Source organism: Melospiza melodia, chromosome 11, assembly GCF_035770615.1.
Source record: "Melospiza melodia melodia isolate bMelMel2 chromosome 11, bMelMel2.pri, whole genome shotgun sequence".
NCBI classification, from domain to species: domain Eukaryota; kingdom Metazoa; phylum Chordata; class Aves; order Passeriformes; family Passerellidae; genus Melospiza; species Melospiza melodia.
Window position 1 is genome coordinate 13,207,135 of NC_086204.1, and position 25,451 is coordinate 13,232,585.

The 25,451-nt window shown below is 39.3% G+C and overlaps 2 protein-coding genes across 8 annotated transcripts in view; one reads left to right on the forward strand and one right to left on the reverse strand.

Moving 5' to 3' along the window:
* AGL (amylo-alpha-1, 6-glucosidase, 4-alpha-glucanotransferase) overlaps positions 1-780 on the reverse strand; it is a 35,070-nt gene extending 34,290 nt beyond the window's left edge. The window contains exon 1 of one of the 2 annotated variants that reach the window (XM_063165624.1): positions 643-780. The gene's annotated coding sequence lies outside the window, so the exon portion shown is untranslated. The remainder of the gene's footprint in view (positions 1-642) is intronic. The other variant, XM_063165623.1, reaches the window with a different exon arrangement.
* LOC134423040 (ferric-chelate reductase 1-like) lies at positions 778-24,912 on the forward strand. Of its 6 annotated transcripts, none has more exons than XM_063165626.1 (18): positions 778-924; positions 1,047-1,133; positions 10,482-10,633; positions 13,122-13,317; positions 13,541-13,677; positions 14,038-14,132; positions 14,791-14,941; positions 15,768-15,947; positions 16,764-16,862; positions 17,380-17,527; positions 17,933-18,049; positions 18,823-18,938; positions 19,199-19,285; positions 20,214-20,311; positions 20,467-20,525; positions 21,137-21,280; positions 22,370-22,431; positions 22,537-24,912. In XM_063165626.1, exons 3-18 carry the CDS (start codon positions 10,583-10,585, stop codon positions 22,627-22,629), a joined length of 1,833 nt encoding a protein of 610 aa, XP_063021696.1. In that variant the 5' UTR covers positions 778-924; positions 1,047-1,133; positions 10,482-10,582; the 3' UTR covers positions 22,630-24,912. The 6 variants fall into 6 exon arrangements, with proteins under 6 accessions (XP_063021696.1, XP_063021698.1, XP_063021700.1 ...); XM_063165628.1 differs by having other exon boundaries at positions 1,047-1,111; XM_063165630.1 differs by lacking the exon at positions 10,482-10,633 and having other exon boundaries at positions 1,047-1,111.
* The last annotated feature ends 539 nt before the right edge of the window (positions 24,913-25,451 follow it).

The window sequence follows — 25,451 nt, forward strand, 5'->3', positions numbered from 1 at the left end:
AAACAAAGTTTATTGGATCCGCGGCGGCCGCGCTCGTAGACGGGCGGCGCCGGCGCAGCTCCCGCGAGAGCCCAGGGCCCGCCCCAACGGCGCTGCGGGGCGGCCGGGCCGGGGCTACCCCGCCCCTCCGCTCTCGCTCTGCCCCGGGCAGGCCCCGCCCCTCCGGCCTTGCCCCGCCCTGTAGATCCCGCCCCTCCGCAACCGGCCCCGCCCTGCCCGGCCCTCTTCCGCTCTCGGCCCCGCCCCACCGAGCCGACTCCGCCCCTTAGCTCCCGGTCCCGCCCCTCCGCTGGCGGCCCCGCGAAGCGCGCCCTGTAGGGAGAGGATACCTCAGGAACACCTTTGGGGTACCCCAGGGTTCCCTCAGGGTTACCCCGGGGCTCTCCCAGAGATACCTCAGGGCTACCTCAGGAGCTCCCCCCGTGCCCCGCGCTGTTGCGGCAGCGAGCGGGCTGATCTCTGCGCGAGCCTGGGCCCTGCAGCCCGGCAGGGCTGTCGGACGGCGCGGGGGGTTCTCCTGTCTGCTGTCAGCCGCTACAGCCGCAGCCCCAGCAGCGCCTTTGCGCTCGGCTGGTGCGCACAGGCACGAGAGGCGTCCCTGCGGGGCCCGGCCACCTGAGTCCGGAGCTCTGTGCGGTTTACCGGGCGCTCTGCTGAGGGCCAGGTGGCTGTAAAGGTTGTCCGGAGTATCCCGGCTGATGCCTCTGGGCCCTGCCGCTCCTTGCGGTGACTGCAACGCCGCTCCGCCGAGTTCTCTCAGCGTTCCCGCCCCGCTGCCTCAGGGCCGGCACCCGGCGCCGGGCGGCCGGCTCCATCCTGATAGGCTGCGCTGCTGAAAAAAACATGATGTCAGCCAGAGTTTAAGTGCTATATATAGTGTGTGGACAAGACTACAAACTCCGTGGATCTGTCTTTGACTAAGAGGTAGTATGGTTTTTAAAAAATCCCACACACCAGAACAACACATCCCCGCCGCCTTGTTTTGCAGCATACTGTCATCCGAAGTGCTGACACCATTCAGCCCCTACCACTGCTTTGTATTGCAGAACACCTGGAACAATTGCTCCAGGCCTCTCACGACCGAAGTTATTAACTGCACCCCAGTGTAAAGGTCAGTCTTGCAGCTTTGGAAGGTCAGTCTATTTTTATTACTTAGAAATACGTTTTTAAAAAAGTGCTTCTCAATTTACAGTCACTGTGTTATACCGAGTTTGTTTTTTCTTTTTTAGTTCTTGAAGGTGGCATATGTATTTTGTGAAATTGGAAGGAGTCTACAAAACAATTTAGGCTTAACCATTTACTTCCAGCCATGCCATGCATACCCTTATAAGTGTATTTTACTGAAGGGTGTTTAGCCAATTACAGTGCATTTAGGGAAAGTCCAAAGGTCTTGATATTCATGGAAACACCTCCACCCATTTCAAACTGAAGGGTTTTTTTTAACATTTGGTAGCTTTTCTCCTTTATTTTCTCTTTCACTTGCTCCTCCCTCTGAAAATTTCAAGAAATCTATTTGTTCCTCATTACAGTTAATGTTTTCTGGTATTGTTGAGAAAGGTTTTCATGTTGGTGTAGGTGAATATGTCAACTTGTATGCCCTTGACATATATTAGGTTTCCTAAACAGAATGGGGCAAAAAGGAAAAGCACCCCTGTGAGTGCAGTTCCCTTAAGAGTCACCTCATCAAGGCTCATTCAGATATGATTCAGATGTGATACTTACAATCTGAGTTATTTGACATGTCTATTTCCTGCCCAGTAGGAAATAGACATGTGAAATCATGTCTATTTCCCTCCCTATTGTCCTTGTGAAATAATGTCTATCTCCCTCCCTATTGTCCTTGTCTTTTCCAGCCCTCTTATTCTTTAGTCAGCTTGCTGGCCTGTGTTCATACACAGGACAGACTTGCACTTAGCAGAACTCTGGCTCTCCTGGCATGCTGACTGTTTCCTCTGAATTGGATATGTCCCAGAAAAAAAGATGATACAACATAGGAATGGGAAATACAGGAAGCTTCAACAGTTATGGAAGTCATAGTAACAAAACCAACTGAGGTAACTGAAAGAGATGTGGACCATCTCTTTTCTAGGGTCCTCTGCAAGCTTCAGTAGCTTGAAATGACTGCAGTTGGTCTGCCACAGAGCCTTGCACAAGTGTCTTTTCTAGGCTTGCTGTTGTCCTGTCACATACTGAAAATGGGCTGGGATTTAAAATTTCATGAGCTGCTTCCATAGAGAGCTGCTCTAAGAGAGGGAGAGCAAATAATGCCTATGTAGCCAAGTCCTTTGCATAAATAGTTACCCTAAAGTGCATGTTGAATACTTTGTGAAAAGCAAGATAGGAACTAAAAGGGCATTATTGAAGGCAATTTCTCTCCTGTTACTAAGTTTTAAAATGTGGTTCATTTGATTTCCTTACTCCATACAGAAGCTCACCCTACCCTTACTAAGTTTGCATTGGCACCTTTCCTCTATACTATGCATTGAGACAGATTTTGAAATAGAACCAGGTTTATGAAAAAGAATTTGTTTTAGTGTCTTGGACAAAAATCATTATGAAACCAAGCCTGAGACCGTTATTTTGACATCATTTGTGACTGTAGCTAAGCCAGATGTCAGAAGTGTAAATAAAGGACTTGATTCACTACACAGCAAAAAAGTTTCCTAGATAATGTGAAGTAACTTAATAATTGGTATAATTTATATATTTATAATCACTTAGTATAATTTCATTGGCTTTCAATTCAATATTAAAAAAAATGCTGCTTCAAAGATAACGAATGCTGCAGGTCTCTTGATGAAGTGTAATCAGGAACAGAGCAGACTTCTCTAATCCTTTCTCCAGCGCCATCATCTCTTCTGCTGGCCCATCCCTTACAGACTTGGGGTCTGTGTTCATTCAGCACATGTCAATTGAGCAGTTTTTCTCTGTATGGAAGCCAGCAAAACATGACTGCACAAGTGCTACCTTTGAGCATTGCACTTTTGTCCAGAACACAGCCAACACCAACTGAGCATTTACTACACTGGCATCCAAGGGCTGATTTCACAGTGCCATTTTATCTTGTTTGCAGTTTCTCTGTGTGTCATTGTGATACACCACAGCAGGAAATGATCAATAGTTGCTTCAAAATAAGAGTGTATACCATATCAATATTAATCATCAGGAAATAATTTTGCAGCAGTTTCAAATCTACTCATACAGGAGTTCTTCAGTCCTTTTACATACACCTTCCTAGTGATGCTCTTTTCTTTCCTCCTGTTTTGCAACACAGTGTTGTTACAGAGCACTTATCCTAGTAGTGGTGTCAATACACTTCGGGGAGCTTATCACTAGGTGTCACATCTCACTAATGTCATAGTGCTTATGCCTGTTTTAAAGGGTAAAAAGTACTCTAAGTACTTTTAAAGGGTAAAAACACAGTGTGGGAGCTTGGAGTACTTACATGGTGGCAGTATTTTTCTATTTTTAGTACAGAAAAACAGTTCCCAATAACAACAATAAAAGCCAACTAGCACAGAGAGAACTTAGCTGAACATCTAACTAAAATTAAAAGCAGATGCCTTTGGCCTGCACACAGGAAATATGAGACTTCATAAAATTTAAAGTGAGCACATTTCTTCTCAATGCTCTACACTCATGCTCTGTAAATTCATGAATTAGCACTGTATTATTGTTCCAACAATAAGAAGGTTAAGAGGTGTTGAGTCTTCTGTCTAGCTTTTGTTTTCTAATGGGGATTTCTCAACCAGAAACGCAAACTTGAAAGAAAGTTCATTTTCTTTGAAAGTGTATCTCTGCAGTTTGGTTAAACTTCAGTCCTTTCTGAGTTAGATCTTTGCTATACAGTAACTGAAAACAGCTGCTTTCTTAGCCAGTTAAATGCTCAGCAGAAATTTGGATATGTTCTCAAACATAATTAGATATTAGAATCTAGTATTGAGTGAAAGCATTCATGAGAACATTGATGTAATCACCTATAGCTTTTTTTAAAAAGTCCCTTCTAAATGGCTAAACAGATTGCAATAGCCTGGTGGGCAGTGAATAAATGATGGGCTGGAATAAAAATGTCTATTTAAGTCAGAAATCATATGAGATGGAGAGGCTAGGACATGAACCTATTTAGTTTGTCCTTACTGGCCTTTCACATAGGGAAGTGTTTGACCTTTCAAAGATTAACATTTTGGGTTTGTTTTCAGTTCCAGTTTGGCCATGCTTTTACTGTGTGGACTCAAACAATCTATGCTCTAACATCCATGGAAAGTTAATTTTTAATCAGGTTTAATTTTTAATAGAAAATTCAATGCAAATATCTTTAAAGAGGACCATATAAAATGTCATTAAAGGCAGCTTTTCACATAAGTGCTTAAGATACATTTGACTGTGCTTTGGCTAATAGCATCACATTATTTTGATATTAATAATCTGCAAATGTGGGACTTGGCAAATAAAACTATCTGAATTATATTCTTGTACCATTTAACTTAGTTAAGTGTAAAATTGATTCACATATACCTGGCCCATTTTTGTTGTAGAAGGAGAACTTATCATACTAGTGTGCTTGAACCCCTTCTGTCTTCCTGTCAATTGTTCCATATAATACTAGTGAGATATGCTGAGATTTAAGACTTCAGTGGATCAATTCCTAAATGAACTGTAGCTTGTCTTATCAAGCAGATCTATTTTCTCCTCAAAAATAAATATTCAGAGTGTCTCTTGCACACTCCATCTCCTTTATGATGTTCTTTTCTAATATATCAAACTATACTAAGAATACAATGAATTTTCCTGGTCCATTACAATAATAATCCTTAAATCTTACCTAGATAGGTCTTTGAGTTCAAATGGTAACCAACTGATTTTTCTTTTCTGTTCTATATATTTGATATCTGACTTTTAAGTAAAGAAATAATTACATTAAGTTATCTGAAGCTAATACTGGGAACTGTAGTCCTGCTCTGTAATCTTTCAGCACAGGCAGAATTCAAGCCAGGGTAATTTGAACAGGCTAACGTGGGGTGATATATTGCAGAAGGAAAATATTTCACCAAATGAATGACTACCACAAGCATTTGTTTTAAAAGATCTTAAACATGAGCAGGATGAAGTCCTCCCCCTTCCCATGGGGAGTACTCAAACATCATGGTTCCCCCATAGGGGCACTGGACATGTACTGACTGGAATGTTGCTACAACTGACAGTGCTGAGCATCATCCCTCCAGCAGGACTGCTTGTACTTGAACCCAAAGCAACTGCAAACCCACAGACATGCTGGGTCTGAACAGAGAATGCCTTTAAAGCCATGAAGGAGTCAAATTAGGAGTTGCTGAGAAAAGGTGAAGAAATGGAAATGGGTTTTCTGAGAAAGGATTTCTGAGATGAGATGAAAAAGGGTAGGAAAATTAGTTCCTAATCCAAGTGCAAGAGCAGAGGAAAAAAGCTGGGGAGGGCAAAGGAGGAATTGAGATTGGCTGGCAAAGAAATTGATTGCGTGAGAGAACGTTGTACAAGATTTCAATTAATCTTAGCTTGACATTATGAATTCTGCAATCAGGTCTGAAGTTCCTTACACTGAAGCACTTACAGGTCAATGCCTTTGCCAACAAGCTCTTTGCTCCCTGTAAAGCAGAACAATAAAAACATATCACATCTTGCTGATATAATGAAATTAATAATTTAAAAAAGCATCACAGCAATGGTCAGAAACTCATAAATAAAACTGAAGTTAATAATGCAGTACTTTCATCAGATAAAACTTGATAGTGTGCATTAGACAAAGCACTGACCCACATCACTTGAATAGGGTGAAATGATTTTACTGAAGTCCTTGATCAATTTATGTGTGTTGGGCACTGCATCAGTGGAGGCTCTTACAAAGGTGACAGTTTGTGTGTAATTTTCTCACAACACCCATACAGACCTGTCTCAAATTGATATCAGGGAACCAATGAAAATATTTAGTGTCAGATAAGCGAGGAAGTACTTTTAAAAAAATCTATATAAGTCATAGTCGATACATATTTTGGTCAAAAGCTATGAGGCAGGGACTTCAGCTACTGAGTCAGAATAAAGATGCAAAACCAAAGCAGGTTTCTGTGCAGTCAACTGGCAAATCTTATTTGACTGATTGGCTACTGCCACCAGGTGGCTTGTTACAGTCATTGACTGAAAACTGTAAAATGCCTTTTACCTCTAGGTTAACAAATATTTTCGTTTAAATACAGTTCCAAGTCTAAATTTTATGTGTGACACAGAAAAATTCTAAAATTAACATGATTAGTAAAGAATAAAAAATGCATACAGTAGAAGGACATCTCTGAACATAAGGGGAATACTTTAATCTTATTTGTAAATTAATGGTAAATTGGCAAACCAAGTAAGTATGAAACAGTGCCAAAGCTCACGGGAAACTAAATTATTAATTATGGAGAAAGAAAATCTCATCCTACATTATGACTTTATCACAATTTATTTCCTTTTAGATGGTCGGGATTGTTTCAATGACTCAACATTCTCCTCTCTTTGGGAGGAAAAAACCCCACCATACACAAACTGATTTGGTAGGAAGAATTCTTCATATCTAAGATAACAATATTGTCATTAATTCCCTAATAAATCTTTAACTAAGACAATAATGCTGATAAGCTTGAAAAATGCTGAAGCTTGAAAAATCTTGAAATGCATTGTTTTGTATGTGTAGTTTACAGAAGAGAGAGGTGAGTAAATATTGGTGCCAGGACTGTTCTCTTCAGAGAAAGCCTAGTATCCAGCATGTATTTAGCCAACTCCAATGCACTTTTTCAAACATATTTCAATATTTCAAAATAGGAAATGCTAGTAACAAAAAATTCTTTGATCCAGTTATCCATAATCAAAACAATCTGGTAGGGATGCAGCCTCTTTGCATATCACTTGATTTGAACTCCAGTGATGTTTTATGATGATAACTTGTCAGTAACATTGAGCTCAATGCACATATATGAAACTTGAGCAGGGTCTGACCTAAAATGCCACAGTTTTGCTGAATAGTTAGCTTAATATCTAAGAGGAAAGTTGATTAGAAGGACTCACATGGTAATTTGGGTTCTTTTCAATGGCTTATTGTTTTCCATATAGCTTTGGGCTTAAAAAACAGGATAGCTATCAGTATAAACCCTGGACTGCACAATAATTAATTTCCAAAATTATATATATTTACTTAATTGCTTTCTTGGTTCTTAAGCAAGAGAAATTCCTCTTTATGTACTTGGAATGAAGTCTCCTCTACAAGATTCCTGTTGCTTTCAAAATTATAAGCTTTCACTTATTTCCTTAAGTGCCTATAATAAACCATGCAAAAAGCCTCATCAGCTTCTTTTCATGTTAGATGTTGTTCCATTCGTTTGCCATTGACGTCTCATCCTGTGACACAGGTCAATAGTAGGTTACACAGCTTTATCTCCTCAGGCTTGCAGGAAGGCTCAAACCCACCCCCAGCCCTCTGTCTCTATCTCATTTGGTTAAGGTAGAACATCTGCTCTGAAATAAATACAGAATTGTTATGAACACTAACACTAACAACAGTTGCAGTACACTTTACAAAAAAGATGCAGCTGTGGAATTTTTGTAGTTCATATACCCTAATGCATTCTGTTTACTTTATATATAAACAGAATGACACTTAACAAATTAGCAAGCAGTACCCTTTCATAGAAACATTTTCATTAAGGCTGCAGAACTATTGATTTTACTATTTTTAAAGGAGACTGGTGTGTTTGAAAAGAGCCCTTCCAGACAGATTGATGATTGCCATGCAGTAGTGTGGGGACTTGTACCCAGTAGTTACAGAGTCGGTTTTTCTTCTCCCTGGTTCTCTTGGTGTTGTCTTGGTTTTCTTGCTTTGCAGCTCTTTAGCAATAGCTAAAGAGTAGCTATGCAATGATAAGCAAAACAGTATTCCCTCCCTCACCCTCTTTACTATTCACATAAAAATGATTTTTTCTTCTTAAACTTGATTACCATTTCCAACAGAATTGTAGCTTGCATTTTTATCCCTTCTCATGAGTCGTAGTGAGGAAATTACTTCCATATATACTTATATATACTATAATTTTCAGACATATAAACCCCATTCTGTCAATGAGCCAAGACCCTAAAATAATATCTTAAAATATTTGTATATTAATTCCACTATACTCTGTGAAAGTTATGAACCTAAATATTGTCAAGAATACAGGTCCCTCTGGTCACCAGTTTCCTTACTCTAAATATATTCATGTTATTATTTGTCTTACTAATAATATACCTGTATTAGTTAAAAACACACAGGCACATAATAAAGCATGTATGGACTTAGGCCTGTAATTCTATCAAACTCTTTCATATATGGGAACTTTATGAATGTAGTTGGAAACAGAATTATTTTTTCCCCCAGCTAGGGGGAAATAGACATATTTCACTTTCACTTCAAGCTATTGCTTATGCATTATGTTTCTTCAGTTACTGAACACTGAGTGAGATCTCAGCTTCACAGTAACTCCCATGAGCAAGATAATACAAGTTACAGTCAAAAAATTTTTCTGATTAGGCAAAGTAATCCCTTACTGGTTTTCATGTTAAATATAATTTTTAATATGTTACCACAGGGTACCTCTAAAGCTTAATGCTGCTTTTATAGAAACTGAGAAAAGAGTGAACACTAACAGAGCATTTCCTAGCCTGTCATATTTTAATAGATAGTTATAATTTTTTTAGAAAATATTACCAAATTAATAGTACTAGGATCTCTAAAACTGCTCTGAACTACTAGTAAGCAACTGAATCACTATAGCTCTCCAGTAAAGGTGTTTTTTAACACAAACACAATATTTCTATGATGTGGGAGGGCAAAATTACTGTTGGATTTCTAAGTAATTGTCTTTTTGGGTCACTTTGTGAGCATTTGAGAACTTTGGTTAAAACACTAAGTCAGAGAAGTCAGAGAAGCCTATGTAAGCAATTGCAGTTACAGCCAGCAAAGCCCCAGTTACAGCCAGAATTTATTTGCTTACTTGATAAGAAAGGCCTGACTTAGCAAGCCTGTAGATGTGACCACCTTTCGTTCCACGGATAGCACAGCTAATGAGCTCTGTAAGCTTTGACAAGGGCGATCTCTCAGTAAAACTCTAGCTGTTAACCCAGGAGGGCCATCCAGACCGCCGGCGTTGGGAAGCTGGAAAGAAATGAGACGATGCCCGAACACCTTCCCGGCTGTGGGGGCGGCACCGGGGGCCCTCAGCGCCTGGGGCGGGCTCACGGAGCGTTGGCGGCCCCGCCCCGAGCCCCGCCCGGGCCAGGCCGAGCCCTCCGCGCCCCGGGCGCCGGCAGAAAAGCGCCGCGGCCGCGGGGAGGCTGGAGCTGAGGGAGCGCCTGCCGGGCTCGGCTGCGCTTCCTCCTCGCCCTTTTCCGCTGCAGCCGTGCCGGGGGGACAGCGCGGCTCCCTGCGGCACGGGCGTGCGGGGAGAGGAGCTGCTGTAGCCTTTGTAGTCGTGCTTTGGTTAGTTACACTGATGCCAGTGAGTGCTCGAAGTGGGTACTGCAAGCTTTTTGGAAAGGGTATTTGCTTAATAGAACATCTGCAGCAGGTATGACGCAAAGTAAAATCTGGTGGCGTTTTTAGGGCACTGTGTAGATGCTGCCTTTTGGGCAAGATTTCTGAATTGCGTTAGAGAACTCCTAAACTTGTGTGCCTTAATGAGTCAAGTTAAGCTATGGCTTGTTTTATCTGAAAGCCATGCCACCCACGTTCCTCTGTTATCCTTTTTGCTTCTTGTTGTGAGAATATTAGTTTTGTATTTTGTTTCTTTTTAACGTGCATAGGATCCGGCTCTATGGTAACTGTGACAGTAAATGTGCTCGTGCTATAGTTGAAGTCACTTGTTGGGATAACAAACTACATCTTTTTAGATGAGTCTCTCTTTAAGCTCTTCATATAGATAAAAGTTTGCAAGGTTGGGGCCATGAAGATTCTACGCAGAGCAGCTGCCCAAGTAAAATCATTAAAGCAAACAAATGAACAGGGCAAAATCTTTGACTCCTGTTCATTCTTGGTGAGATATATGGAAAAAAGAGAGGGTTACAATTTTTTAAAATTTGTTTATTCTTGTTCTAAAAAAAAGTGCCTCTTTGATAGGGAGTAAATATGTAATGAGCTTTAAAATCATTCTGCAAATTTATGTCAGCTAATACTTGGAGGGAGAAGGTATCAAAAGTTGGTTGTACGTTCCCCCTGCCTGCCTGCCCTTAACTGCACCAGAAGATAATTAAGTAATTACTTAGTATGAAACTCTTTGAGGTCTGGGGGAGTGTCTGAGAAGGCAAAGGAAGCTGCAGGGTCGGTGTCTCATTATGGCTTCATGCATTTCAGCTCAGCTGGGGGGGAAGCTGTATAAAATATGCACCTGAAGTAAAGATTCTCTTACAAACCTTACTTTTTTGTGTGTGTGTACTGTTTCTTTTTTCAGACAAGTTTCCTGGATATGGTAAATGTTAATACAGTTAGATGCAAACCAAATAGAAGATATTAGAAAGTCATATAAATTGTTTTACTACAAGTAGAGAGCCAATGGCAGTTTTACTCAGGCTTTGTCACTGCAACAGAAGGACTAGCTGTACGGTAAGTACCTACACTCAAACTGTTACAAAAAATAATTTTGAAACTTCTATGCCCTTGAAATTCTCTTTCCTAGAAAGAACACAATGCTGAGGTATGTATTTTTTGTGTGCCTGGGGAGGTTTGTGTGTTTATATTTTAAAAGTAGTGAATTATTATTAATATGTTTTCTGTCCTTGCTCAATCCAGCTGTCTTGATATGACCACCTTTAACTAAGCAGAATAGGACATCTCAAGCTCTTTTTATGAGTTGAGAGGAAGGGTGACTCTTGGACAGCAACACTGTCTTCTTTCCCTTTGTAGGGGTCTATTTCTAAAGGAATGTGTCATAAACCCCTTATATTAACATAGCTTATTCCCCTGCAGGTGCTTCTTTCCTTTTTTTGTTCGCCCTCTTGTCTGATGGTGCTCAGGAGAAATTTCTGTCACTGGTAGTTTTGTACCTTTGAGTTGGCAGTATGTTTGCCTTGTCTGTCTCATCTTTTCCTCCTCTCTGAAGTTAGTTTTAGATTTCACACTAGGCAGCTAATGAAGTTAAACAGCTGAAAGAAGATAAGTTCTATGAAGAGATCCTGAGTTGGAGTGTGAGCATTGTGCTTATGAACTATTAGGCTACTGGGGCTACCTGCAGGTACTGTAGAGTTGTTTTCAGCACAGGAAGAAGTAACTTACTGCTCTCCCTTTATCCAAATCTTTTTCAGATTTTGGGGTTTTTCTTTGAATTCTATTAATCTCTACTTAATCTTTTTCTTCTGGCAGCTTTTGAGTCAGTTGAATCTGACAAGGATGTGTCTTGTTTCCTTTACATTCCTACCACATCCTCTGCTACTTAAAGTAGAATACTGCCCTACTCTTTTTGTGTCTCTGTGATATGCAGCCTTATCTCTTCTTGTTTTGAAATTTTCTCTGGTACATATAATTGTACTAATTTAGCTTTCTGTGGGCATCTTTAATTTATGTATAAAAAATCAATTAGAAGGAAATACTTGAACTAGAAGTTAAAGATATGGTCATAATGTTATCTTGAATATTTGGGAGGAATGGAGTGTTGAGAGAGACTAGGGTTTTCTAGTTTTTGAAACCTAACTGTTCAACACACTGTCACCTTTGATTTTCTTCTCTTTAGTGGTGTAAAGTTGCTGAGGAGTACAAATATATCATTGCCTTGAAAATTGTGGATTTCCATGTATGAGAACTTTGGAAGAGTTCATGTTGATGAATCCTGTTGTGTAAGATAATGATGTGCTTTGTCTTCATTTGGCTGCTTTTTATGTGTCGAGAGTTCAGTCTGAAATGGCTCTGTGTGTTTCTTATCTTCATGTCCATCCGTGCTGTCAGGGAACTTCATAACCTGATACATCATATCACTTGTTGCAAAATGGGCATGGCCCTTCCAGAAGGCAGGCCTACTTGCCTGGTCTGTGTTCCACCAGAGCTGATAACTCACTTCCTCTGCCTAAGGACTGAAAGAAAGTTTCTCTCTGTTCTCCTGGCCTTTTGGATGTGGAAATGCTTTCTTTTGTTGGCTGAGGTGTTCTGTAAACTACAGTACAGCTTTAAGCCCTGTATGCTACTGGAGCAGCAAAACAATTCCCACAGCTTTTATGAAAAGAGTATTGTGGTGGGGCAAAACATTGCACGATGAAAGCTGAGGTTAAGGGTTCATATAACTGTTTTAGGATCTGGAGTCCTTCTATCCCTTGTCTTTCATGGATGCTGTTCCCTTGACAAGAGCATGACAAGCCAAATCCATTGTTTGACTAATTGTCCAGAGGTCCAATATCCAAAAGGAAGAGTTCAAAGAAGAAATCATGGGCTTGTCTGCAGCAAACATACATATTTCTTTATCTAAATCTTCATACCAAATTCTAACTCTTGCATGTATAAATTTTATTTCTGGCATTTGGCAACTTTAGTTTCCCTGCAGAAAGAAGAACTTGTTACTGGGGAATTATTTGTCATCTGTGAGGAAATAGACACGGGTTGTGGAAACAAAGGCAGTCTGTAATGATGCAAAATTTGAAGCTATGATTAATAAAAATGAGTTTGATACTAGCTGTATAGTTGCTCAATACTGTTGACCTTTATATATCTGTGAAGCATGTTGTAAGATCCATCTGTCCTTTGCAGATGTTTAAGGAACTGGAATTTTTTTTTGCTAGGGAGAGAGCAGGAGAGAGATTGGCAAAAGACTCTTTTTTTTAAAAAAAGTGCTGTCAAAATGCATGGAGGGAAATAATCCCTCCAGTAGATGGAGGGATCCATCAACAGCCTGTAGATGGCCTGAAATACAGTATCTGAACATTCTAGCAATGTCTGGCAGTTATCAGAAGCAGAAGTTATTCAGAAGCTGGGAGTGGTGTCTTCTCATGAATGCTTTTTTTGAATATGGTTTTGTATTCTACCATTCAGTTGATTCCTAAAGAGGACTGGTGACCTGTAATGTAAGTATTTATTGTGTTTAATTGCCTGTAAATTTTATTTTATACAGATGGAGCTGCCTGGTTTTGCTGTTGCTCTTTGGATGTTTGGTTGCCTCTATGGATCTGTGGTTGGCTATCCAAATGGAAAAGTAAGAGAAGCCTGTACTAGCATGGTACCCTGTCATGGTGGCTCTCCTCAGCTGTCACCTGAGCACACCATTACAGCGAATGGGACTGAATTTAAACCAGGGGACAGCATAGAAGGTACTGTGTCAGTTACAGCTGAAGAGTTTAATTTATTGTTTCTTTGTATTATAGTATGTCTTTTCTCAGTTTTCTGTACTGGATTTATCTAAGCAGTTGAGTCTTGTTTAGGTAATCCATTGACCATCATTCAGTACTTGTAAAATTAGTGTCTGGTTATCATTGTTGAAATACTTCCTTCTTCCTCTGGAAGTAAACTTCCTTATTCTTCTTCTTGCTTTAGTTCATCTGTCTGGACCAGATTTTGAAGGATTTTTCCTACAAGCCCGGGATGCAGAGCACCTGGATAGGCCTGCAGTTGGCTCTTTTGTGCTAGCTGACCGGAGACATTCTCAGCTGCTGACATGTGGTCGTACCAAGGTAGAGTCCAGTGCTTCACAATTATTTAGTGGGCACTGAGGGGCTTGTTCTGTCTCTTCATCCTCTTCTTCAAACGTGGAGCATTTCCTTACTAAGAAAATCTCACTATTTCTGTATGAAATGCTGCAGGGACCTCTAGCTCATTGCTGGAATCTTGTGGATTGAAAGTCCTTTCTTTTAGTCTTGAAGTTTGTTAGCATGAGTAAGTTGCTGTTCTACACCTCACCTCAGCTGATCATGACTGGGGTAGTGCAGTGTAACTGCAGTGTCTGTGTAGGATTTAGCTGCAGCCTCTGCTGACTGTGTTAAGTAACAAAATGTTTATGGCCTCTGTAATTCTTGATATATGTGTGTTTTCAGAATTCAGCTGTCAGTCACACAAGTAAAGCAAAAAAGAAAGACATAAAAGTTTATTGGATTGCTCCTGAAGATGCTCCAAAGCACATACAGTTTCTGTAAGTAAAAAAAGTATGGGTTTATATTAATTAAATATATTAAAATGCAGACAAGGTAAACCTGTACCATTGTCTGACAAATATTGTCCAGCAACTGAAAGGTCCTTGGGTCGAATGACCTGAAAAGTCAACACCCCTTACTTGCTGCAGAGTCTCTGTTAATGCAGATACTTTTTTAGGAGGAGTTGAAGGTGATTTTTTTTCCTTTTTTTTTTCCTTTCCTTTTTCTTTTTTTCCTTTTTTTCTCCTAGGGAGAGTATAAGGGGATTTGAAGATTGGTTTCTTTAGTCTTTAGCTACCTTCTCATGCCTGCAATATACACTTAAGAATCTTTCTCTTTGCTATACCTAACTAAATGATATGTATACCCTTCTGTTACACTACTAGGTTTTTCTGAACTACAGGATAGAAGCAATGCAACTCTTCTCTGAAGTTCTAATCTATGCCATAGGCATGAAAGTTTCTTATATTCTAAGATTGGTATTATGTTTTAAAATTCTTTTTCTACTTCAATCCCTAAAATGGTAGAGATCTCCATAGAGATGAGGTTTTTACAAATAATTTCTGAGAACTATAAATTATTTTACTTTCTTTTTTAAAGTAACAGCCGACTATAAATATATACTGTAATTACTCTCTGTGTGTTGTGTTTTTTAAGAGCCACAGTTGTGAAGAAATACAGGATTTTCTGGGTGAAAATTCCCGGTCCCATTGTTTCTCAGCCTGATGTGCTGTCCCCAACACCACCTTTGCATGCAACATCAGAGGCTATGTCAACTTCACAGCCAGTTTCCTACATATCAAAGCCAGTAAGTAATGCTAAAGCTAAATCAAGCAATCTTTAATGCTTGTGATGAATGGAATTTAATGAGATGACATTGATACAGCCTAGTAACAGAAAAGGAGAGATGGTGGATGAGTAACTTTGATATCTAAGGCTAAGAACATGACAGCTACCTTTAGCTGAGTTGCCTGAACTTTGCAGGGTTAAATGTTCTCGTGCTGCACACAGGTGAGAAGATTGACAGAAAGTTTAGAAATCAATGATCAGAAGGTATTATGCATACTTCTCATGAGAGATGGGAAAAGACTTAATCTGCTCTTAACTAATAACTTCCTATTTAGCAACTGCAGGCTCAGAAGCTTTCCTTTCTGAGTTCATCTGTGTTACTGACTTTTGTTGCTGAGTCTTGAATGGATTGAGCAAGCATTGATATTTGATCCAGGATAACTGTGGCTTACAATCAGTGTATTTTCTCAATGTGTATTAGTGGAGTTTCTACTTTAAAAAGCAAGCATAAAAAGCAAGCATATTTTCTTTCTCATCTTACAGCTGATACTACCTCTTTAAATATTAGACCAGAGGAAGTTATTTTTTTTCCTGAAGTTCTTGCCGGCTTTTCAAAGTTATTATATTGTAATGTCTTTAAAGTGAAAATTCAACTCAAATTTATCTTGGAATTCACCATCATTTTACTTAGTAGTCCTAGGGTAATTGCAGACATGGATTAAGAGATTGGTGTGTAGACACAGATGATGTTGTTCCTTGTATGCTTTTTTCTACCATGGGTAAAAAGGGGAAAGAGAATGGAAACTCATTGCTCACAAGTTGTTTTTTTTTGCTTAATTGTTTAGTTTAGTGCATCAGTTTGTGGAATTACGAAGTTCTGCATTAGGAACCCTACAAACTGTGATCCTGGGAGTGCTTCATGTTTTTTTCTATCCTTCCAACAAGAGGGGAGTTCAGTTTTTATTGAAATGAGTGGTCCAAGTGAAGGGTATTTAGCATTTGCACTTTCCCAGGACCAGTGGATGGTGAGTGTTTTATTTTCCATAGTTGCTTTTGTGATGTTTGTCAAGTTTGAATGGAAATGCATATGGAAAATGGAAATACTGTTAGATGTCACACAAAGTGTGACTCTCCCAGAGTGCTAAAACACAGGTTGTTTCTTATACGTGACTATTCACTTTTAGCTCAGGACTGAATAACTGTCTGAAATTCCTGGTTAAATCAATCTCTACCTATCCAAAAATCTTACCTCTCTGAAACAGAGTTGTTCAGAAAACCATTTGCATTTGATCCTTGAATTTTATTCCTATACAAAATCTTAAAAATGTTGAAAGATACTTTTTTCTGACTTATGTTAAATTGAAGGGATGATAATGTTGACAAATGCATAATACATAAGCTGCTTGTTGCACAAAGGAGATGCTGTTTACATTTATCTCCCTAGTGCAGGAACACTTGGTTCTTAACCATCCTTTTTTTCCTGCGCAGCTGTAAAAAAAAAAAAAAAACTTATAACTGAAGTGGATTTTTAAATAGCTCCAACATCCATCTCTGTCTTGTCTAGTCAATTTAATAAATTTTAAATAAAGAAACTTCTGGTAATAAGGTTGTTATTCTGGGAGGGGAGTGTGAATCATAATGTGTGTTTCTATGTGTCATCTCTTTGACTTAGTGTGGATCCTCAATAATAATACTGATGTGCTTAGAAAATGGGTAATAACAGCTTGATAACTACAGAAATCTGTCAGGTCTTGCTGCCTATATTAAATCAAAGACCTTTTGAGGACTGCCAGCGGTGTTTTTTTATTGGGCTATGGATATTTTTCTTTTTGACTCTGCAGGGTGGTGATGATGCCTATCTGTGTGTTAATGTGGATCACCACGTTCACGTGAGCACTGCCCATCTGAAGGAGCGAAGTCATCCTCTCTTGGATTCAGAGGTGTGTTTTAAAACAGCTCACTTTCACAGGTGTAGCTTCGGAGTAAGGTATGCTGCGGCTTTGTGCTTTTGTTTTGCACAGCAGGTGTAAATACTGAGGTGGATCCATAATTCTCTAAGATGATATTGGTTGGGCTCTTACTTCCTAGTAAGTATTAACTTTTGAAGTCTAAATTTAATTTGTAAAGCTAGTCATATGGTGGGAGCTTAGTCTTTGTAGAAACTTTGTCCCTATTAAAGTCTGTCCCTTTGCTAGAACTGCAGCTGCAACTGGTATGTCCTGAGTTAAGCACTGTTGTAGGCTGTAAAAATTTGTGATAAGTTCAAACCCTAAGTTGCTGTGTTGACTTACTGACATACCTCTTGTGTGCCAATTCAGAAAGGATCCCCTTTCCCTGTATAATTTACATTTTTTCTTTATATATCAGTGACACACTTGTCTTTTGTAGGGTTACTTTTAAGCCAATTGCTCAGCTAATCTGAAAACACTGGGTGTTTAAGGATCTCCTGTTTTACAGAATGCCCTTGAAGATGTGTCCTGGAGGCTTGCAGATGGTCTTCTTCAATGTTCTTTCAGAAGGGGGATTCGTCTCCCTGCTTATAAAGGGCGATTTAATCTGGATACCAGTTACTACATCTTTCTGGCAGATGGGGAAGCTAGTGAAGGTAAGCTTGACTTATATATGGTTGCTTTTCTTTTACCAGCTCCAAATGAGTTAGTAACTCTTCTGTAAGATATGGCTTAAATGAGAATTGGTGTCTGAACTAAGGTTTCCAAGCTTGAGGCCTTTAATTCAATCACCTTTCCTGCTTCTCTGGATCATGGGTTTCCTTGTGGAAGTTATTGCAAATTTACTCATATATATTGCATTTTGTGTAGCTGGGTGAGTTGTGTTTTGCATATTAAGTGTGCTGGATGGCTTTGATGATGTTAGATTCTTACCATATTGTGTGTGAGCTTGTATGATTATGTGCAGCGGTCACATCAGGGCTTGAATTCATGGATGAGGAATGGGCACACCAGTGCAGTGGCTTCATTAGCAAGAAATAAATCACTTTGTCACTGCCCAGGTGGACTCATATACAAACATCGCCGTCAGCCCCTGGTCACCAATGGACTGTACAACGTCACGGGCCTGCCTCAGGATATCGGAGGTTCCCGCGCCCCGCGGCTCATCAAGGCTCACGGTAAGCTGCAGTTTCTAGTTTTGTCTCCCAGTTCTAGAGTGCTAAGACTGGAGGGTTATTTTGCAGGGTTAGTCCCTCATGTGTTTCTGGCACTTGCATTGTGTATTCTGTTGGCTTGCAAGATCTCATACTCTGGCAGAGCGCGGTTCCTGATTTTTCATTTCAAGAAGTGTCGGAAGATCCTTTTTGCCCAGGAAAATGAACCCACCATTGCCTTTTCCCTTAAATTTAAAACTGAGACTTTATATCTTTATCTCTATTTCAAGTAGTTGCATTTTTGGTTTAGCTCCATTTGAAATGAGAAACCACTCACCTGGCAGTCTAGGGCCACTGAAGTTAATGGGAATTTTTTTCTCCCACACTACTGGACTTCAGTACAGGTCCATGATTGAACTGCCACTCATTCTTTGTCACACAGATTGTAGCACTGTCATCTTTCATCCTCTGATGTCTGAGTTGGTGATAGAATGGTTTCTCTCATCAGTGTGTACAAAGTGTATTAGCATGTGGGAAATGTGCCGTAGCCAGAGCTGCTCTGTTGTGTTGTGTGAGAAAAGTATGATTTTCTTTTGCATGGATGTTTCTGTTCTCTAGCAAGCTAAAGGCTATAAAGCTGTAACCTGAACCAGGTGATAAGTTTTTAATTATTGGTAAATTCTAAACATGTGCATATGGACTAAACAATTACATAGACTTGGAAGTTGTATTTGTGTGCACTGAAGTTACCTATCATTTACCTTGTTGGGTTGGTTGTTTGTTTTTTCTATTTTCAGGAGCGCTAATGTTTGTTGCTTGGATTACTACAGTTAGTATTGGTGTTATTGTTGCACGATTCTTCAAACCTGTCTGGTCTCACTCATTCCTATTTGGAAAGGAGTTGTGGTTTCAGGTGGGCAAAATCTCCACCTATCTCCAGCTGTATTTTCTAGCACTATTGTAAGCAGAATTATAAACCTACTAGATGCAAGAAATAGACTAAAGCTGGTATAATCTTATGAAGTAGAACAATTAAAAATCAGAAGTTCACCTACTTTACTAGTAAATGTTAAGTCTAACGTGGGGATTAAGGATATCTTTTAACTGTAGGTCTCCTTAATGTCTTTTAATCATGTATAAATTGTGGATTTTCTAAAAACTTAACTTTTCTAGGTGCATCGTATGCTTATGTTGACCACAGTCATGCTTACAAGCATTTCTTTTGTGTTGCCTTTTGTATACCGAGGAGGCTGGAGCCAAGTAAGTGTGTACATTTTGTCTTGTTTATTAACTGAAAGGTAAAGGTGGGACTAAAAGAATGAGGAAGTCCACTGCCAGTATTAGGACTATTTCTAACCAATTTTCTGTAAAAGCCGTTCTTAAGTAGGCTGATTACAAATTCTGGCAGCCCAGAAGAGGAATTTTGTCTCCTTTAAACTACAGGTGAAAAATTTTGGTGTTTTCCTTCCTCCCTCTTTCTCCTAAATAACTTTGCTCATAGTTTCTTTACGTACTATTTTGGTCTTCCTTAAAGAATATGATCTTGGGAGGGCAGTAAGGATGTGATGGCTGACATTAGCATGGTAAACCTGCTGGGAATGAGGGTTTTTGTGAACTTAGACATAACAGTGAATTATAAGCTTAGTCTGGAGCAGTAGCTAGATAAAGATTCTATACCTATTGCTGTCACCTGTATTCTGTTTGATGCAAGGTTACATCAGAAGTTGGAAAGTCTATAGAGTATCTGAATTCAAGGTGGAAGAATAAGGTGATAGGTGTGAGCTGGGGTAAATGAATAAAACATTTATGGGTGAAAGAGAAGACCCATGCTGGGATGAGTTATGAAATAGGTCTATGAGTTATAAAATAGGACACAGGACTGAGGCTGGAGAGCATGGACTGTGGTTTCTATAGTCATGTTAGTCTGCTCTTCAGCTGGTAGAACTTCTCCATGTAGCAGAAATGTGAGACAAGCCCTGAGTGGACATACCAGTGTCCACACACTGTCTGCTGCCAAGGCAAACAACCTCCATCTGGCTGTAGGGCAGCTTATTGTGTCCTGCTGCATCTGCCAGGGCTGCTCCATTGTAACTTACTAATACAAGAACAAATGCAATTTGCAACTTTCTGGTGTCTTTTCTCTCTGTTTATATAGATCTGATATTTAATAAAAATGTCCTCTGTTTAGCAAGCAGGTTTTCATCCTTATCTTGGCTGTGCAGTGATGGCTTTGACAATCTTTCAACCACTTATGGCAGGTTTCAGACCATCTCGTCATGCACCAAGGTACAGCTGACTCATTAAATTACAGCCACAGGAATTAAATGTGACTGTTTCTTTAAATGGAAAGCTTTTACAGTTTGAAAGTAAAAGATGTTATTTGATTTCTGACCCCTTCCCCCAATGGTGTAATCGATAAAATGTGTTTCATTGTTTTGTAGGAGGCAGCTGTTTAACTGGTTTCACTGGAGTACTGGTACAACAGCTAGAATATTAGCTGGTGAGTAGAAGTAACTCCCATTAAACTGATTTAAAGAAGCTTTGCCCTTTGCTGGGCAGTTGTTCATTTGAAATATCTATGTATATCCAGTCCAGACATGTCTGAAGGTCCTTTTTCTTGGCCATCTTTTTGGTGAGTTTTAAGGGGTCATTAGATACAACTAAGAGAAAAAGTGACTTTAAACCCAAAGGAATTACTGAAAAATCTGAAATTCCTCTGTAATGAGGACCTGTCCTTATCTTCATAATTTCTTTTTGTCTTGGAAGATGTGAGAATAGTGTTCTTATAGTAGCATAGTTCAATGTTATTGAATGTGAGACAGGAATTTACAGATCCAGAAGCTGGGTTTAATTCTAGTAATAGAGGCAAGCTTCCACAGCAACCTTAAGCACTTAAGCTTTTTTGGTGACTACCAAAAAAGCCCAAAACAGCCCCCTATCCCCCCACAAAAAGCCCACAACAACCTTCAGCTGTGTGAACTCCTTTAACATTGTTCTCCAAGCAGTTTTAGGTAATTCATGGGAAATCTATTGAAAAACCATTGATAGAAAACACAATAACAATGTTGTGCCAGTGTGCTTTAAAAATTCTGTCTTGTTTTTACTGACTAGTTGTGACCATGTTCTTGGGAATGGATCTGCCAGCGCTTGACCTGCCGGACCCATGGGACACCTATGCCATGATTGGCTTTGTAGCTTGGCATGTTGGTACTGATGTTCTTCTGGAAATACACAGCTACTGTCTCGTTCATAAAGGTACACACCAGCAAACTCCTGCTGTCTCCTTGCTTGCTGAGAATGAAACCAGGGTGGATGGAATTTCAGGAGGTGTTCTTTGGCCTCTAACTTAGAAGCTGAAAGGGAGTAGCTCTTTGGTAGTGTCGTATCTTCTGTAGACAAATGAATATGGAAGAAAACCAGTTTTTTAAGACAAGTGTTCTAGAAGAGTGGGTTTAATGCCATTTTAAATAATAGCTTCTCATTTCTCAAACCACAGTTCATAGGGGGCTAAAGTGTGCAGACTGAAATATGTAAATATTTTGAGCCTCTTATTACTTTTTGCCCTAATTTTGATCCCAGGTGGGTAGATTAAGTCCAGATTAATTGATGCAGATTTAATCTTCATTTAAATGTTGAAAAATAGCTGTTATTGCAGGAGCAAGTTGAATACTTGCCATATTCATTGACTGGGGAAGGAATATGAAATCCTGACTCCAATATGTCTAGGGAAGAGATGGGTAGTAATTAATTAGAAATTGTTATATTCACTGGCTGGTGTCACAGAGAGGAGGTGACTGCTCATGTGAATGACCTGGGTCTCTAAGGCTGAGATGAGACAATTGATCAAACTTCTTCAGTTCTGCAGCTAAGAGTCTGTTTAAGGTGTCATGTGGGGACAGAGTGATTAGAAAAGATGTGAATTTAAATTTAACTGCAGTAATTACTTCCTAGAAGTAGGGAAATTAACCTGTAATGTTTGGTCAATGAGCGTTCTCATGTTGGCTAATGAAAATATTTCTTATGAAATCCAGTTACCTTAAAATACAAAAGGAAGAGATGTTAGCTTAAAACTCACTGTTTTGATTATCCAGTCTAGCAAAAGACAAAATGTTTTTTTGACTTCATTGTTCAGAATTTTTGTATGTCAGCACCAGTATAATTTTTCATTTGTACTGTGAGTGTGACAGTAACAGGCCCTGAAATGTCAAATCAAACTCCCAAGTCCTTTTCAGATTTGATGCTGTGTAAGACTTAGTCACAGGATCTATGCTTCTGCAGTATAAAAATGAAACCCCCCTTCCTCTTAAGGGCAGACTTGACTTCTGTTTTTCTTCCCATGAACAGTTGAAGTGATAGAGGATGACAGAGTACAGATACTGCAGTCACTTACATCTGCAGAAGCAGAGGTGAGTCACAATTTGCTAACTAACTACTGTGAAATGGGATGGTTCTTTGTTTAAACCAATAAAAAGACTGACTGTCCTATGACTTTTCTTCCCCTTTTCTTGCAGGGTCGTCTGTTTAAACAGATTGTGTTAACCATCTATGTCTGTGGAAATATAGTATTCCTTGTTGCCTTCCTGATAGCAATCAACCAAGTATGAAATAAGTATTTGAGAATTTTGTGACAAAATACTGTGCAATTGAAAAATCTGCAAATTTTACTACAACTTTTTTCTCAACATGGTCCTGAAGATCTAATTGAAGAACAGCATGTGTATGTCATTCTCAGTGTTAGATCTGGAATTCAAATCTAGAGAGAAATCCTGCAGTCCTACAAAAGCTGTCTTCTGATGGGACTTTTAATGGGAACCTTTGCCTGAGTAAGGAATGAAATCTCTATTTTTTTAAACACACTAGTTAACTTGACTGAAGCTTGTAGGTGAAAAGAAGACTGAGAAGATGTGCCAAAAATGTTATTTGGGTAGTCATTTCCCTAAACTTTTTGTGAATATTCTTGGGGGGACTGGTAAGATATGACTTGTGGTCTGGATTAAACTGTCCCCTTTACTGTGTTCTAATATGGGATATGGCAGCTTCTTGCTCTTGACAGTTTTGTGCATAAAGAAACTCCCAACCAAACCTCAAAACTTAGTGAAAGATTGTCACAAATGATGAATGAACTAAATAGATAAAAGTAAAATGCAAAAAGCACTGTCTACTCTAAGAGAACTTCAGTACTTAGTAAAACCACCATTTGCCTTGCTCAAAATACTGCTCTGTCTTCTAAATCATAAAGGGAAAACATGTTTGCAATATAAATGCATTAAAACCTATAGTGATTTATCTAAAACTCAAACCAGGAAGAACCTAGCTCTGTTTATGGATTTCTGTTTTACTATCTTTTGTTGCTTGAGGCTTCTGTATTACTTAACTGTGTGAATGAGATGGATTTATGCCAACTGATGCTTTAATGGAAGTGAAAATACTTTCTCTGGAATGTTGCAGTTGTATTTGTGCTATTGAGAAAAACATAAATTGGGAGCTAGGTTGACTTCAGGAAAAGCAGCTTCTGTAAATGTGAAGTGAGTCCTTTTGAGCTGGCATATCTAGAAGACAGAACTATAATAATTCTATAGCAACTCTATCCTGAAAGAATATTGGAGGGCAATTTTTTAGTCAATGAAAGGTTTCTCCAAATATATGACCTACGTACTGAGACTAAAAAGGTTCTATATTGTTTCACATTTTTGGTTCATAGTTTGCCTAAGTATGGAAGGATGCTCTTGAAATGACATTTTGGAAATGAAACCTTAACATGCTTTGCAGTTGTATTTTGTGGCTCTGAATAGCTTGCTCCCACCCATCTTCATTTTTCTTATTGAAAAATATAGATTTTTAGTTGTAGCAATTCAAGATATGTTTTTCATCGAGGCATACTAAGCTAGCTGGGAGTTAAGATGTTGGGAGGATTGGATAAAAGAGTGAGTAGTGAGGCCTGACTTGGTATAGACTTTTCACAGCAACATCTCTGCAAGTGTAGAGATGAGCCAGCTCTAAAATACTTGTAGGTGTGGGTCAGGTGACCAAAGCTGTCTGGTTCTGTCTCTTCCTCCATCTTCCCAAGTCCATAGTGCAGCCTGTGGCATGGACAGGTAATACTCAGGAAGCTGCATGTTTGTTTGTAGTCAGTGGTCTTTTTGGCTGCTCAGATATCTGATTTAGCCATAAGGGCGTTTATGGAGCCGGGATTAATCCCTTTGTCAGCAGCAGCTGACTGTCAGTGAGTCCAAGTTGAATCATCTCCCTTAGGAAAGTCATGTGCAGCCTGGGAAAGGGGGACTACAAAGAAATGAGTCACAACCCAAGCTGAAGGACAAGGACCATGGGGCCAACTGGGTGAGTGTGAGGACTTTTTAGAGAACCCTAATCTCAAAAAGCCTGGGAATCTCAGGCTCATCTACTGCTAAAGTTTTGTGGGACTCTTTCATCTACTGTGAATTTATAGAAGAAAAATCACTCAACCTAGGCATGATTGTCAGCTTTTTAAGTTAAGGTTAATGCCAGATTTTTTCTATAATAGCTGTACTGAGGGTTGTTTCATTTACATGTGACAATGAACATGGGTTTTAAAACATGAATGTAAATATCTCAATAAAAGTTCTTGTCCCTTTTAGTAATGTGAAAATGCTGTCAAAAGGAAACTAGAAGAGTCTTGCCTAGGAGCAACATGGATTGTTGGTTTTTTGTAGATGTTGTTTTATAAATTGCAGCTATGTAAATCCTTCCTGGAGAAACTATTATTGAAATTGAATGTTAAAATATTTTCACTTTTTAAAGCAGTTTCTTTTCCTCAAGAAGAAAAAGTTTCCTTGTTCCACATCTAATACAACTTTTAAATTGACAAAATTGTCAGCTGTTCTGGATAAACTTTTTCTTTCTCACTGCTTGTGGTATTGTCTACTTTCTTATGGGAACCCTTATGCACAATATTGTAACTTAATTGATTGAAAGACTTGCTTATTTTACACACTGCCACTGCTGCCCTTTTCCTGCATAACTAGTAAGAAGTCATATGTCATTGTATTCCAGTATCTTCCAAATATTTTTTGGTACTAGGTGCAGCCTCCAAATACTCATCATCTGCTCTTGGCTTAGCTACAAATCATGTTCTTTGCCTGTGCTGTGAACAAAAATTACTTGCTGCAAATGTAATGGAGTTCACAGCTAATTTGTGTTGCTTCAAGTACTTTTTAGTTAGTTGACATTTCAGGCTGCAGCACGAAGCAGGGAAGGTGTCTTTAATTTCTCCTTCTTACACTGAGTGCTACACTGCGTTCTGTTTTGTCAGAAATCCCAAGATGGGGAGACATCCAGTTCCATGGAATAATGGCCGTGTGTTTCCTTTACTCAGGGAAGGCAGAGGAGAGCTTGCCTGCTTTGTGTTCCATCCGTGCCTAACACTGTGTGGCGCCCTTGTTCAAAT